This window comes from Salmo trutta, chromosome 13, assembly GCF_901001165.1.
Source record: "Salmo trutta chromosome 13, fSalTru1.1, whole genome shotgun sequence".
Lineage (NCBI taxonomy): Eukaryota > Metazoa > Chordata > Actinopteri > Salmoniformes > Salmonidae > Salmo > Salmo trutta.
In genome coordinates, this window is record NC_042969.1 from 20,402,484 (window position 1) to 20,419,997 (window position 17,514).

The 17,514-nt window shown below is 49.5% G+C and overlaps 1 protein-coding gene across 1 annotated transcript; it reads left to right on the plus strand.

Annotated features, from left to right (window-relative positions):
• Window positions 1–15,435: 15,435 nt before the first annotated feature.
• LOC115205028 (extensin-3-like) lies at window positions 15,436–16,752 on the plus strand. Its single transcript, XM_029770589.1, has one exon. It carries the CDS (start codon window positions 15,436–15,438, stop codon window positions 16,750–16,752), a length of 1,317 nt encoding a protein of 438 aa, XP_029626449.1.
• Window positions 16,753–17,514: the final 762 nt, after the last annotated feature.

Here is a 17,514-nt window from a genome sequence, read left to right on the forward strand (position 1 = left end):
GTGTAATGTGGTGATGTTGGTCATGTTCTAACCAGTGTAATGTGGTGATGTTGGTCATGTTCTAACCAGTGTAATGTGGTGATGTTGGTCATGTTCTAACCAGTGTAATGTGGTGATGTTGGTCATGTTCTAACCAGTGTAATGTGGTGATGTTGGTCATGTTCTAACCAGTGTAATGTGGTGATGTTGGTCATGTTCTAACCAGTGTAATGTGGTGATGTTGGTCATGTTCTAACCAGTGTAGTGTGGTGATGTTGGTCATGTTCTAACCAATGTAATGTGGTGATGTTGGTCATGTTCTAACCAGTGTAATGTGGTGATGTTGGTCATGTTCTAACCAGTGTAATGTGGTGATGTTGGTCATGTTCTAACCAGTGTATGTGGTGATGTTGGTAATGTTCTAACCAGTGTAATGTGGTGATGTTGGTCATGTTCTAACCAGTGTAATGTGGTGATGTTGGTCATGTTCTAACCAGTGTAATGTGGTGATGTTGGTCATGTTCTAACCAGTGTAGTGTGGTGATGTTGGTCATGTTCTAACCAATGTAATGTGGTGATGTTGGTCATGTTCTAACCAGTGTAATGTGGTGATGTTGGTCATGTTCTAACCAGTGTAATGTGGTGATGTTGGTCATGTTCTAACCAGTGTAATGTGGTGATGTTGGTAATGTTCTAACCAGTGTAATGTGGTGATGTTGGTCATGTTCTAACCAGTGTAATGTGGTGATGTTGGTCATGTTCTAACCAGTGTAATGTGGTGATGTTGGTCATGTTCTAACCAGTGTAATGTGGTGATGTTGGTCATGTTCTAACCAGTGTAATGTGGTGATGTTGGTCATGTTCTAACCAGTGTAATGTGGTGATGTTGGTCATGTTCTAACCAGTGTAATGTAGTGATGTTGGTCATGTTCTAACCAGTGTAATGTGGTGATGTTGGTCATGTTCTAACCAGTGTAATGTGGTGATGTTGGTCATGTTCTAACCAGTGTAATGTGGTGATGTTGGTCATGTTCTAACCAGTGTAATGTGGTGATGTTGGTCATGTTCTAACCAGTGTAATGTGGTGATGTTGGTCATGTCCTAACCAGTGTAATGTGGTGATGTTGGTCATGTTCTAACCAGTGTAATGTGGTGATGTTGGTCATGTTCTAACCAGTGTAATGTGGTGATGTTGGTCATGTTCTAACCAGTGTAATGTAGTGATGTTGGTAATGTTCTAACCAGTGTAATGTGGTGATGTTGGTCATGTTCTAACCAGTGTAATGTGGTGATGTTGGTCATGTTCTAACCAGTGTAATGTGGTGATGTTGGTCATGTCCTAACCAGTGTAATGTAGTGATGTTGGTCATGTTCTAACCAGTGTAATGTGGTGATGTTGGTCATGTTCTAACCAGTGTAATGTGGTGATGTTGGTCATGTTCTAACCAGTGTAATGTGGTGATGTTGGTCATGTTCTAACCAGTGTAATGTGGTGATGTTGGTCATGTTCTAACCAGTGTAATGTGGTGTGCTTTACTCTCTCTCTGATCTCACCAGGGCAAGACTGGGAGAGATGGATACCCGGTACATTTTAATTTCTTTTTAGATTCTCTTAGCCTGTTTTGGGCTCCTATCACCTCAATCAACAGTGTATTTAATGGATTCTACACTCGTGATCCTTCTTCTTCTGTGTCTTTTTACTTCCACCTCACATTAATGAGTGTATTTTCAACAATGATTAATGTGTTTATAATTCCTGCCCCGTGCAACAACTGAAAAACATCCATAGACACACACTCACTCACACACACACACACACACACACACACACACACACACACACACACACACACACACACACACACACACACACACACACACACACACACAGACACACACCCAGCCCAGTTTGATTAGCCAGGGTTAATTGGGTCTGTTCTTTGCACCACATGTTGTTTCGTCATGATCACATCATGGCTGCTGCCTGCCAATATCAGACAGATTAGATTCGCAGCAGTGTTGGGTTGGAACACCTGTCAGTGTGGTGCATCAACTGACTCACTGATTCACTAGCTGGTTCAGTTTAATAGGTTGTGTCATCAATCTTTACTGAGTTCTTTTTTAGTGTGTCTGGGGTCTTGATTTATTTTGAGATATACTTATATAGGCCTAACAAGTTATCCAATCAATGATTAGATTTCTGTTCAAGTAATAAACTAGTGTGGTATAGTGTGGAGTTTTCACTCTCGTCTCCCTGTTAAACTGTGATCTGGTGTCCTCTACTGGCCATATGGGGAACTACAACTATCTGCCTCGCTCAGTATGAACAAATCAAATCACATTTGTCACATGCGCTGAATACAACAGGTGTAGACCTTACCGTGAATCAATGTGCAGGGGTACAGGTTAGTCGAGGTAATTTGTATGTGTAGGTAGGGGTAAAGTGACTATGCATAGATAATAAACAGCGAGTAGCAGCAGTGTAAAAACAAAGGGTGGTGGGGTCAATGTAAATATTCCGGGTGGCCATTTGATTAATTGTTCAGCAGTCTTATGGCTTGGGGGTAGAAGCTGTTAAGGAGCCTTTTGGTCCTAGACTTGGCGCTCTGGTACCGCTTGCCGTGCGGTAGCAGAGAAAACAGTCTATGACTTGGGTGACTGGAGTCTTAGACCATTTTTGGGCTTTCCTCTGACATAGCCTGGTATATAGGTTCTGGATGGCAGGAAGCTTGGCCCCAGGGATATACTGGGCCGTACGCACTACCCTCTGTAGCGCCTTACGGTCAGATGCCGAGCAGTTGCCATACCAGTCAGTGATGCAACCGGTCAGGATTTTCTCGATGGTGCAGCTATAGAAGTTTTTGAGGACCTGGGGACCCATGCTAAATCTTTTCAGTCTCCTGAGGGGGAAAAGGTGTTGTCGTGCCCTCTTCACGACTGTCTTGGTGTGTTTGGACCATGATAGTTTGTTGGTGATGTGGACACCAAGGAATTTGAAACTCTCCACTACAGCCCCATTGATGTTAATGTGGGTGTGTTAGGCCCTCCTTGTCCTGTAGTCCACGATCAGCTCCTTTGTCTTGCTCACTTTGAGGGAGAGGTTGTTGTCCTTGCATCACACTGCCAGTTTTCTGACGTCCTCCCTATAAGCTGTCTCATCGTTGTCGGTGATCAGGCCTACCACTTTTGTGTCGTCAGCAAACTTAATGATGGTGTTGGAGTCGTGCTTGGCCATGCAGTTGTGGGTGAACAGGGAGTACAAGAGAGGACTGAGCACGCACCCCTGAGGGGCCCCTATGTTGAGGATCAGCGTGGCAGATGTGTTGTTGCCTACCCTTACCACCTGGGGGTGGCCCGTCAGGAAGTCCAGGATCCAGTTGCAGAGGGTGGTGTTTAGTCCTAGGATGAGCTTTGTGGGCATTATGGTGTTGAATGCTGAGCTGTAGTCAATGAACAGCATTCTCACATAGGTGTTCCTTTTGTCCAGGTGGGAAAGGGCAGTGTGGAGTGTGATTGAGATTGCGTCATCTGTGGATCTGTTGGGGCAGTATGCGAATTGGGGTGGGTCTAGGGTATCCGGGATGATGGCGTTGATGTCAGCCATGACCAGCCTTTCAAAGCAGGCATGGCTACAGACGTGAGTCTTGCCTCTGTCCCTAAGGTCAATTTGGTGGTGGTGATGAGTGTTTTAGTCATAATGAACATGATGCCCTGCCTCTGTCTCTGAGGTCAGTTTGGTGATGATAATCAGTGTTTTAGTCATAATAAACATCAGCATAGGTTACCTCTGACTAGATTTAACAGGATGTCTCTTTATGTGTATTTATGCTAATGTGGTTCATTAGTGTTGAGTTACACTGGTTACGCATGGTAGCATATTGATTGCTGTGTTATTTAGAATGTTGTATTATTATTGGGAATGTTGGGAAGTCCAGCCCCCATGGGGTTCCCAGATTGCCAGGTCTGCCTGGCTATGCTCTCAGCTCTGTCTGGCACCGGGAAGCCTTCCTGACGGGAAATGCCTGCTGCTAATTATACACAGGCAGGCGCACACACATGTTTGTGTGTGTATGCGTGTGTGCGTGTGTGCATTTTGTGTGAGAGAGCGAAAGAGAGAGGGGGAGAGGGAGAGGGAGAGAGGGGGAGACAGAGGAAGAGAGAGAGAGAGAGAGAGAGAGAGAGAGAGAGAGAGTTTGTGTATGACAAGCATGTGTCTGTTTGGGTAACTGTGTGTTCCTTTGTTTGGGTGTCATACTGTGTCTGTACATGAGAACGCTTAGTGAGTATTACAGTACACCAGCAATAATTATGCCATCATTCATTATGATTGTCTGTCCTTCCAATTGGTTCATCAGTCAACCCTAACTTGACCCCCCTCTACCCCTGACATGTATTAATGTATTCATGGTTAACTTCAGATCCAACACACAGTAGCTGAATCCTGTAGTTCATTAGCTTAGACAGCAGGCTGGTCCATTTTCCATGGTCTTATATCATGTTTCCCACACTGTTGAAGGAGAGATTCCCTCATTTTCAGTGTTATATCGTATTTGTACATGTTCTATCGATTCTCGGGGTCATTTCATGTTTTCATGTCTATCTGAGCTATTGCCGTTCAAGCTGGCAGAAATACAGCCTTTGTGATTTGCATCATATGATGGAGGTCCAGCTAGAGTCCACATAAGCTGTGTGTGTGTGTGTGTGTGTGTGTGTGTGTGTGTGTGTGTGTGTGTGTGTGTGTGTGTGTGTGTGTGTGTGTGTGTGTGTGTGTGTGTGTGTGCGATTGTTGAGGGAAGAAAGCAATTTCTCACATGAAGTCTGTTCAAACTCCATCTCCGTAACCTTGTAATGAAACCCAGAAGTGTGAGATTGAGAAGCCATTTTCAAATTGACACAAATGAGTCCAGGCAATTTCTTGAGATTACCAGGATGTGTTGTGCCAACCAAATGTTGTTTTCCCCAGGAATAGCACCGCCTCCTTTTCCCACACCTTACTCCTCCTCGCTAGTTTTACGTCTGCTTGGCTGAGCCTAAGGCCAGGAGCCAGCAGTTGTCAGAGAGAGGTGAAAGAGTGACATACTGTTCAGCTACCTTTCTGGGGGTGTCATCCAGGAACTAGGAGAACAACTGATCGACAGACAGAGAGAGAGAGAGAGATGCACATAAATAAGCTAATTTATTCATTTGGGTGCTGGGTTGCTGTGAAGAATTAGCAGTATAAGTGGGAGAGAGAGAGAGAGAACAGGTCCTTCACTCCTCACAGACGGTGTGTGTGTTTATGTGTGACTCCCCACTGGTCACAGACATCAGTTCTAGTTTTGATTCATTGATTTACATTTGGTTGAGTTGTCAACTAAAGTGAATTCAACGTGAAATCAACCAAAAAATAGATTTAGGTTAAAAATCTGTTTTCCGCGTTGATTCAACGTCAACATGTTGTATTGTTTGGTTGAAATGACGTGGATTTTTTTTTTTTTTTAAATGTTGTGCAGTCTTTTGCCCAGTGGGTCTTCATATAACCCTCACGTCTTCCTGTCGTTAGTCACAGCCTGGGTTAGAGCATCAATACAGTATCACTCCACTGTCAAGCAATCAAAACCATGGGCCTCCCGAGTGGTATGGTGGTCTGAGGCACTGCATCGCAGTGCTAGCTGTGCCACTACAGTTTCTGGGTTTGGGTCCAGGCTCTGCCGGCCGCAACCAGGAGACCCATGGGGCGTCGTCCGGGTTAGGGGAGGGTTTGGCCAGCAGGGATGTCCTTGTCCCATCGGGCACTAGCGACTCCTGTGGTGAGCCGGGCGCAGTGCACACTAACACGGTTGCCAGGTGTACGGTGTTTCCCCCGATACATTGGTGTGGCTGGCTTCTGCGTTAAGTGGGCATTGTGTCAAGAAGTAGTGTTGCGTTGGTTGGGTTGCGTTTCGGAGGACGCATGGCTCTCGACCTTTGCCTCTCCCAAGTCCGTACTCTCCCGAGTCCATACGGGAGTTGCAGGGATGAGACAAGACTGTAACAACCAATTGGATACCACGAAATTGGGGAGAAAAAGGAGTAAACATTTTTTTTTTTTAAAAGAAACATTCAAAACCAGTAAACACTCACACACACACATGCTCTCTCTTTCTTACACACATATGCACTCTCACACACACAAACACATATGCACTCTCACACACACAAACACATATGCATACACTTACATGCACAGCGGTGGAGGCTGGTGGGAGGAGCTATAGGAGGACAGGCTCATTGTAATGGCTGGAATGGAATAAATGCAACCGAGTCAAACACATCAAACATGGAAACCACATGCCATGCATTCCATTCCAGCCATTACAATGAGCCTGTCCTCCTATAGCTCCTCCCACCAGCCTCCACTGATGCACAGTACACACACACTCATTGATATGCACAGACTACATTGTTAATGCGTGTGTCTCTTTTCAGCCTCCTAGGACAGATCAAAAGTGTCAGTGATTTACTCTCCTACGTACAGTTCTACTATACTTTTTTAAGGGCGACTGGTATCCTAGCGGTTCGAGCGTTGGGCCAGTAACCAAAACGTCCCTGGTATGAATACCCAGCCGACAAGCTGAAATATCTGTCGATGTGCCCTTAAGCAAGACACTGAAGACTAATTATCTCCAGGGGTGCCGTACTACTATGGCTGACCCTGTAAAACAACACATTTCACTGCACCTATCTGGTGTATGTGACAATAAAATATCTATTGACTGACTGTACAAAATATTAAGAACACCTTGCTAATATTGAGTTGCATCCCCCCTTTTGCCCTCAGAACAGCCTCAATTCATTGGGACATGGACTCTACAAGGTGTGGAAAGTGTTCCACAGGGATGCTGACCCATGTTGACTCCAATGCTTCCCACAGTTGTGTCATGTTGGCTGGATGTCCTTTGGGTGGTGGACTGTTCTTGATGCACACAGGAAACTGTTGAGGGTGAAAAACCCAGCAGCGTTGCAGTTCTTGACTCAAAACCGGTGTGCCTGGCACCAACTACCATACCCCGTTCAAAGGCACTTAAATCTTTAAAAAATAGATTTAGGTAAAAATCTGTTTTCCATGTTGAGTCAACGTCAACACACTGAGGCCTTGCAGCAGACCTACAGCCTTCCTCATGTTCACACCCAGGCCTCAGCTCTTCCTAAGGCCTTGCAGCAAGGATATTAAACACATAGTTCAAACCTCTTCTATACTATGCTGAAAGAAGGAGGGGCGTTGCTCCACACACACACACACGCAAACACCCTGCTGCAAAAGTCATTTTCCAGAAATGTGTTTAAAAACTTTCTAATTTGGTGGAATGCTTATGTAGGCAGAGTCACAGCACCCAGAATCCTCACTGATTAGAATCGTCACTGATTAGAATCCTCACTGATTAGGACAAGGAGTCAAGATGGCAGAGAGGAGACTATGAATACACACAGACAAAAAGGCAATGTTCCCTTCTCCCCTACTTGTGGTTTTAGTGGTAATTTGAGGCCTATTTTTTCTCTCTCTCTCTCTCTCTCTCCCTGTCTGTGTCTCTGTGGCTTGTTTCGTTTGTGGTATAAGATGAAGGGTTCTGCTGCCTTTTTGTTTGAGCTTATTTTTATTTGCATTCCATCTTTTTATTTTTCCTCCTCAGTCTGTTGTGTAGGTCCAAAACACACAAACACACAAACACACCCTCATCACTGGCTCTGTCCTACATGGTCATGTCATGCATCAGACATTACAGTCCTCCACTGGTCCATAATGGAAGTGGTCCTTTATAAAGGTAGCATCCGCTTATCAATCACATAGACTTTCATCGAGTTCTCTGGTTTTTATGGTCTTGTTAAAATGAGTATTATCAACTGTTTTGTAGTTGTAGAGAATTTTGTGGTTATTTTATTTCTAGTATTCCAGTTTGAATGTCAGTAGCACAAGTTCAGAAGGTTAAAATACTGTGGAACTGTCCAAAAAGAGTATAGGTTTTATTGTTTGAAGTAGTCACACACACACGTAGTCACACACACACGTAGTCACACACACACGTAGTCACACACACACGTAGTCACACACACACGTAGTTCACACCCACGTCTAGTTCACACCCACGTCTAGTTCACACCCACGTCTAGTCCACACCCACGTCTAGTTCACACCCACGTCTAGTTCACACCCACGTCTAGTCCACACCCACGTCTAGTCCACACCCACGTCTAGTTCACACCCACGTCTAGTTCACACCCACGTCTAGTCCACACCCACGTCTAGTTCACACCCACGTCTAGTCCACACCCACGTCTAGTCCACACCCACGTCTAGTCCACACCCACGTCTAGTTCACACCCACGTCTAGTCCACACCCACGTCTAGTCCACACCCACGTCTAGTTCACACCCACGTCTAGTCCACACCCACGTCTAGTCCACAAACACGTAGTCCACACCCACGTCTAGTCCACACCCACGTCTAGTCCACACCCATGTCTAGTCCACACCCACGTCTAGTCCACACCCACGTCTAGTCCACACCCACGTCTAGTTCACACCCACGTCTAGTCCACACCCACGTCTAGTCCACACCCACGTCTAGTCCACACCCACGTCTAGTTCACACCCACGTCTAGTCCACACCCACGTCTAGTTCACACCCACGTCTAGTCCACACCCACGTCTAGTCCACACCCACGTCTAGTTCACACCCACGTCTAGTCCACACCCACGTCTAGTCCACACCCACGTCTAGTTCACACCCACGTCTAGTCCACACCCACGTCTAGTCCACACCCACGTCTAGTCCACACCCAACGTCTAGTTCACACCCACGTGTAGTCCACACCCACGTCTAGTCCACACCCACGTCTAGTCCACACCCACGTCTAGTTCACACCCACGTCTAGTCCACACCCACGTCTAGTCCACAGGCTGCTGTGTGGCTTGTTAGGCCTCATAAATCTTCCTCTGGTCTGGTTCAGTCAACCTCTGGTCTGGTTCAGTCTTCCTCTGGTCTGGTTCAGTCTTCCTCTGGTCTGGTTCAGTCTTCCTCTGGTCTGGTTCAGTCTTCCTCTGGTCTGGTTCAGTCAACCTCTGGTCTGGTTCAGTCAACCTCTGGTCTGGTTCAGTCTTCCTCTGGTCTGGTTCAGTCAACCTCTGGTCTGGTTCAGTCTTCCTCTGGTCTGGTTCAGTCTTCTTCTGGTCTGGTTCAGTCAACCTCTGGTCTGGTTCATTCAACCTCTGGTCTGGTTCAGTCTTCCTCTGGTCTGGTTCAGTCTTCCTCTGGTCTGGTTCAGTCTTCCTGCTGACAGTGACCTCATTGTGCGCACCTCGTCTTGTCATTCTGACCAGTCTCAGGGGGGCCAGATGCACCCATATCACACACACACAAATAGAGACACACACACACACACACACACACACACACACACACACACACACTCACACACACTCACACACTCACACCCTGTTCCTCTCTCACACTTCTGTTACACAGCCCCAGTCCTGGTGGGCTGTAGGATCTGCTTTGTTTTGCTTCATCTCTTCATCAAGACATAGAGGAATGCTTGAAATCATTAACCTTGGTTGGAGACCACTGACCTGGTTTTCCAACTAAAGCCAGTTGCTTATATAACCATTAGGGCCCATGTAATCAGGTATGGGTCTTCAACACCCCCAGAGTTTTAGAGAAAGACAATCATAGCTCCAAATGGAAGCATGCCATCTCATTATGAGACCAAAGGGAGACTACGAACAGTAAAACCAACTTACATAGTCCTTATTTCAAAAGTATCACTTTCACTCTCTCTCTTCTCTCCATACATCAAAGTGCAAAGGGACAGGCACGGTCATTTTTTCACATTTTAGCAGACACTCTTATCCAGAGCAACTTACAGTAGTGAATGCATACATTCCATACATTTTTTCCCCGTACCGATCCCCCGTGGGAATTGAACCCACAACCCTGGCATTGCAAACACCATGCTCTACTAACTGAGCCACACGGGACCAATAGTGTTTGCTTCTGGACACTTCAGTATAATGTACCCTAGGGGATAGTTAAACGGTGAGATGTCCCACTGGAAGGCTTCGGGGTCAGGGGTCAGAGCTGTAATAGGGTTAAACGGTGTGTAGACAGGATGGCTGGGCCACGTACGGATCCCTTGGGTCTTTTCCCCCGACCACAGGGACCCTGTAAACGCTGCTAGTTTAAAGATGAAGTCTATAGTTATTCATGAAAAACGAAATCAATGTTTTCCTGGTTATTTTCCCAGAAACAGGTGCTGAGTTGTGAGGCGCTTTACGTCCAGACCACATACTGACTGTATGAGAGAATGGAGCTGGAGGGGATGGCTGCTGTTTTACGGGCTCCTAACCAACTGTGTTATTATTTTAGTTTTTTTGCGTTGTTGCTACCATCTCTTATGGCTGAAAATAACTTCTGGACATCAGAACAGCGATTACTCACCTCGAACTGGACAAAGATTTTTTCTTTAACGAGTATGACGCGAAGGATATACTGCTTTCTCGGGAACGGGCCCAAATCCCTGTAATTTGGGTGAAGAAAAGACAGAGAAAAAGGGGGCGGAGGTCAGGCTGCCTTCTGAGAATTCATATGCGAGTGAGTAAACCTCCACTACCATCCGTTCTATTGGTCAACGTGCAATCATTGGAAAACAAAATGGATGATATACGATCAAGACTATTCTACCAACGGTACATTAAAAACTGTAATATCATATGTTTCACTGAGACGTGGCTGAACGACGACACAGATAATATAGAGCTGGCGTGATTTTCCATGCATCGGCAGGACAGAGAAGCTACGTCTGGTAAGACGAGGGGTGGGGGTGTGTGTCTATTTGTCAATAACAGCTGGTGCACGATGTCTAATATTAAAGAAGTTTCGAGGTATTGCTCGCCTGAGGTAGAGTTCCGTTATGATAAGCTGTAGACCACATTATCTACCAAGAGAGTTCTCATCTATATTATCCGTAGCTGTCTATTTACCACCACAAACAGGATGCTTGCACTAAGACCGCACTCAACGAGCTGTATTAGGCCATAAGCAAACAAGAAAATGCTTATTGCTCCCAGTGGCCGGAGACTTTAACGCAGGCAAACTTAAATCCATTTTAGCTCATTTCTACCAGCATATCACATGTGCAACCAGAGGGAGAAAAAAAAACTCGAGACCACCTTTACTCCACACACAGAGACGCATACAAAGCTCTCCCTCACCTTCCATTTGGCAAATCTGACCATAATTGTATCCTCCTGATTCCTGCTTACAAGCAAAAACTAAAGCAGGAAGTACCAGTGACTCGCTCAATATGGAAGTGTGAAGTGTTCAGATAACGCGGATGCAACGCTACAGAACTGTTTTGCTAGCACAGACTGGAATATGTTCCGGGATTCATCCAATGGCATTGAGGAGTATACCACCTCAGTCATCGGCTTCATCAATAAGTGCATTGACGACGTCATCCCCACAGTGACCATACGTACATATCCCAACCAGAAGCCATGGATTACTGGCAACATCCGCATCGAGCTAAAAGCTAGAGCTGCAGTTTTCAAGGCACGGGACACTAATCCGGACGCTTATAAGAAATCCCGCTACACCCTCAGATGAACCATCAAACAGGCAAAGCATCAATACAGGATTAAGATTGAATCCTACTACACCAGCTCTGACGCTCGTCGGATGTGGCAGTGATTGAAAACTATTGCGGACTACAAAGGGAAACCCAGCCACGAGCTGACCAGATGAGCTAAATGCCTTTTATGCTCGCTTCGAGGCAAGCAACACTGAAGCATGCATGAGATCACCAGCTGTTCCTAACTACTGTGTGATAAAGCTCTCAGTAGCAGGATGTGAGCAAGCTCTTTTAAACAGGTCAACATTCACAAAGCCGCGGGGCCAGACAGATTACCAGGACGTGTACTCAAAGCATGCGTGGACCAACTGGCAAGTGTCTTCACTGACATTTTCAACCTCTCCCTGACCGAGTCTGTAATACCTACATGTTTCAAGCAGACCACCATAGTCTGTGTGCCCAAGGAAGTGAAGGTAACCTGCCTACATGATTACCACCCCGTAGCACTCACGTTGGTAGCCATGAAGTGCTTTGAAAGGCTGGTCATGGCTCACATCAACAGCATCATCCCGGATACCCTAGACCCACTCCAATTCGCATACCGCCACAACAGATCCACAGATGACGCAATCTCAATCACACTCCACACTGCCCTTTCCCACCTGGACAAGAATGTGAGAATGCTGTTCATTGACTACAGCTCAGCGTTCAACACCATAGTGCCCACAAAGCTCATCACTAAGCTAAGGACCCTGGGACTAAACACCTCCCTCTGCAACTGGATCCTGGACTTCCTGACGGGCCGCCCCCAGGTGGTAAGGGTAGGCAACAACACATCTGCCACGCTGATCCTCAACATAGGGGCCCCTCAGGGGTGCATGCTCAGTCCCCTCAGTCCTGCTCTCTACAGTGATACAGACTATATGAAGTGATGCTCTCTACAGTGATAAAAACTATATGAAGTGATGCTCTCTTCAGTGATACAGACTATATGAAGTGATGCTCTCTACAGTGATACAGACTATATGAAGTGATGCTCTCTACAGTGATACAGACTATATGAAGTGATGCTCTCTACAGTGATACAGACTATATGAAGTGATGCTCTCTACAGTGATACAGACTATATGAAGTGATGCTCTCTACAGTGATACAGACTATATGAAGTGATGCTCTCTACAGTGATACAGACTATATGAAGTGATGCTCTCTACAGTGATACAGACTATATGAAGTGATGCTCTCTACAGTGATACAAACTATATGAAGTGATGCTCTCTACAGTGATACAGACTATATGAAGTGATGCTCTCTACAGTGATACAGACTATATGAAGTGATGCTCTCTACAGTGATACAGACTATATGAAGTGATGCTCTCTACAGTGATACAGACTATATGAAGTGATGCTCTCTACAGTGATACAAACTATATGAAGTGATGCTTTCTGCAGTGATACAGACTGTATGCACACACATACACACCAACCAAACGGGCAGGATATATAATGTGTTTCCTCCGTCTCCTTTGGCTCCCTCCTGATACATGTTGGGTTTTCTAACCGTTTGTTATTTACAGTTATTTTGATCTATTTGTTTAGGAGGTCAGTTTATTTACCTACCTCTGTTACAGATGTTTGGTCTTGTCTGGGCAGAGAAAACACAACCCCCTGAATCTCTGTGTGTGTGTGTGTGTTGTGTGTTGTGTGTGTCTCTGTGTGTGTGTGTGTCTCTGTGTGTGTGTGTTGTGTGTGTCTCTGTGTGTGTGTGTGTGTGTGTGTGTGTGTGTGTGTGTGTGTGTGTGTCTCTGTGTGTGTGTGTTGTGTGTGTCTCTGTGTGTGTGTGTGTCTCTGTGTGTGTGTGTTGTGTGTGTCTCTGTGTGTGTGTGTGCGTTGTATACAAGACATACCCAGAGACACAGAGACGATACAAACGCCATAAATGACCATACCTCTAGGCTGTTTCATGTTGTACTAGAGGGGTGACATCATTGTTGGTTTGGCTAACAGAAACAGTGTCGTCCTTTACTTTATCGAAGTCATCAGTGAGATTTTCAAGCAGCCATTGACTCATTTTATTGGTTGTTCTTTAATGAATCTCTGCATGGAACAATCACTGCTCAAAACACATTGGTTATTTTTTTTTTCTCTCCCTCCCTCCCTCCCTCTCTCTGTAGGGCCCGCTCGGCATGGATGGCAAACCAGTGAGTATCTATTTGATAGATGAATGAAATATGCTCTCATTGTACTATTTTATTGATTTGAACTCTGTGACTCTCTCTCCTCTTCATAGGGTCTCCCCGGTCCTAAAGGAAGTCAGGTACACTGTCTCATTCCTGCTGTGGTTGTCTTGGTGTTGGGATTGGGATTGGGAAAACAATGGTAAATTCCACACAGTTCAATGCACATGTATTTAAGTCTGTGTGAACCAGGTTCATCTTGGAATCTGTAAGCCACATTCCTGCTCGTCATCAATTGTTATGTATTGTCCCAGTTGGGAAATCCAGCCATAGTGAGATGGTGAGGTCACCATCAGTAACCATCATGTTACACATCCAAAAGTTGTTTCAGCCTCTCAAGACCTACCTGAGGACGGAGCACTGAAACCCCTATTCACTCCGGCCCTAGGCCCCATCCATCAGCCAGTCCCTGGAGATGCACTGCCCAACCCCCTGTCCAACACGCTGCCCAACCCCCTGTCCAACACGCTGCCCAACACGCTGCCCAACACGATGCCCAACACGCTGCCCAACACGCTGCCCAACCCCCTGTCCAACCCCCTGTCCAACACGCTGCCCAACACCCTGCCCAACACGCTGCCCAACACCCTGTCCAACACGCTGCCCAACCCCTGTCCAACACGCTGCCCAACCCCCTGTCCAACACGCTGCCCAACACGCTGCCCAACACGATGCCCAACACGCTGCCCAACACGCTGCCCAACCCCCTGTCCAACACGCTGCCCAACACCCTGTCCAACACGCTGCCCAACCCCCTGTCCAACACGCTGCCCAACACGCTGCCCAACACGATGCCCAACACGCTGCCCAACACGCTGCCCAACCCCCTGTCCAACACGCTGCCCAACACCCTGTCCAACACGCTGCCCAACCCCCTGTCCAACACGCTGCCCAACCCCCTGTCCAACACGCTGCCCAACACGCTGCCCAACACGATGCCCAACATGCTGCCCAACACGCTGCCCAACCCCCTGTCCAACACGCTGCCCAACCCCCTGCCCAACACGCTGCCCAACCCCCTGCCCAACCCCCTGTCCAACACGCTGCCCAACCCCCTGTCCAACACGCTGCCCAACCCCCTGTCCAACACGCTGCCCAACCCCCTGTCCAACACGCTGCCTAACCCCCTGTCCAACACGCTGCCCAACCCCCTGTCCAACACGCTGCCCAACCCCCTGTCCAACACGCTGCCCAACACCCTGTCCAACACGCTGCCCAACACCCTGCCCAACCCCCTGTCCAACACGCTGCCCAACCCCCTGTCCAACACGCTGCCCAACCCCCTGCCCAACACGCTGCCCAACCCCCTGTCCAACACGCTGCCCAACACCCTGTCCAACACGCTGCCCAACACCCTGCCCAACACGCTGCCCAACACCCTGTCCAACACGCTGCCCAACACCCTGCCCAACACGCTGCCCAACCCCCTGTCCAACACGCTGCCCAACCCCCTGCCCAACACGATGCCCAACCCCCTGCCCAACACGATGCCCAACCCCCTGTCCAACACGCTGCCCAACACCCTGCCCAACACGATGCCCAACCCCCTGTCCAACACGCTGCCCAACACCCTGCCCAACACGCTGCCCAACCCCCTGTCCAACACGCTGCCCCAACCCCCTGTCCAACACGATGCCCAACACCCTGCCCAACACGATGCCCAACCCCTGCCCAACACGATGCCCAACACCCTGCCCAACACGATGCCCAACCCCCTGCCCAACACGCTGCCCAACCCCCTGCCCAACACGCTGCCCAACCCCTGCCCAACCCCCTGTCCAACCCCCTGTCCAACACGCTGCCCAACACCCTGTCCAACACACTGCCCAACCCCCTGTCCAACACGCTGCCCAACACCCTGCCCAACACGATGCCCAACCCCCTGCCCAACACGCTGCCCAACCCCCTGTCCAACACGCTGCCCAACACCCTGCCCAACACGATGCCCAACCCCCTGCCCAACACGCTGCCCAACCCCCTGTCCAACACGCTGCCCAACCCCCTGCCCAACACGCTGCCCAACACCCTGCCCAACACGCTGCCAAACCCCTTGTCCAACACGCTGCCCAACACCCTGTCCAACACGCTGCCCAACCCCCTGTCCAACACGCTGCCCAACCCCCTGCCCAACACGCTGCCAAACCCCCTGCCCAACACACTGCCCAACCCCCTGCCCAACACGCTGCCCAACACGCTGCCCAACCCCCTGCCCAACACGATGCCCAACCCCCTGCCCAACACGCTGCCCAACCCCCTGCCCAACACACTGCCCAACCCCCTGCCCAACACGCTGCCCAACACGCTGCCCAACCCCCTGCCCAACACGATGCCCAACCCCCTGTCCAACACGCTGCCCAACCCCCTGCCCAACACGATGCCCAACCCCCTGCCCAACACGCTGCCCAACCCCCTGCCCAACACGATGCCCAACCCCCGTCCAACACGCTGCCCAACCCCCTGCCCAACACGCTGCCCAACACGCTGCCCAACCCCCTGCCCAACACGATGCCCAACCCCCTGCCCAACACGCTGCCCAACCCCCTGCCCAACACACTGCCCAACCCCCTGCCCAACACGCTGCCCAACACGCTGCCCAACCCCCTGCCCAACACGATGCCCAACCCCTTGTCCAACACGCTGCCCAACCCCCTGCCCAACACGATGCCCAACCCCCTGCCCAACACGCTGCCCAACCCCCTGCCCAACACGATGCCCAACCCCCTGTCCAACACGCTGCCCAACCCCCTGCCCAACACGCTGCCCAACACGCTGCCCAACACGCTGCCCAACCCCCTGTCCAACACGCTGCCCAACCCCCTGCCCAACACGCTGCCCACCCCCTGCCCAACACGATGCCCAACCCCCTGCCCAACACGCTGCCCAACCCCCTGTCCAACACGCTGCCCAACCCCCTGCCCAACACGCTGCCCAACACCCTGCCCAACATGATGCCCAACCCCCTGCCCAACATGATGCCCAACCCCCTGCCCAACACGCTGTCCAACACCCCGCCCAACATGCTGCCCAACCCCCTGCCCAATCCCCTGCCCAACACGCAGACCAACATAATGCCCAACACGCTGCCCAACCCCCTGTCCAACACGCTGCCCAACCCCCTGCCCAACATGCTGCCCAACACGCTGCCCAACCCCCTGTCCAACACGATGCCCAACCCCCTGCCCAACACGCTGCCCAAAACGCTGCCCAACCCCCTGTCCAACACGCTGCCCAACCCCCTGTCCAACACGCTGCCCAACCCCCTGCCCAACACGCTGCCCAACACCCTGCCCAACATGATGCCAAACCCCCTGCCCAACACGCTGCCCAACACACTGCCCAACACGCTGCCCAACATACTGCCCAACACGCTGCCCAACACCCTGCCCAACACGATGCCCAACCCCCTGCCCAACACACTGCCCAACACGCTGCCCAACACGCTGCCCAACATACTGCCCAACCCCCTGCCCAACACGCTGCCCAACACGCTGCCCAACATGCAGCCCAACACGCTGCCCAACATACTGCCCAACCCCCTGCCCAACACACTGCCCAACACGCTGCCCAACACACTGCCCAACACGCTGCCCAACATGCAGCCCAACACGCTGCCCAACATACTGCCCAACCCCCTGCCCAACACACTGCCCAACACGCTGCCCAACCCCTGCCCAACACACTGCCCAACACGCTGCCCAACACACTGCCCAA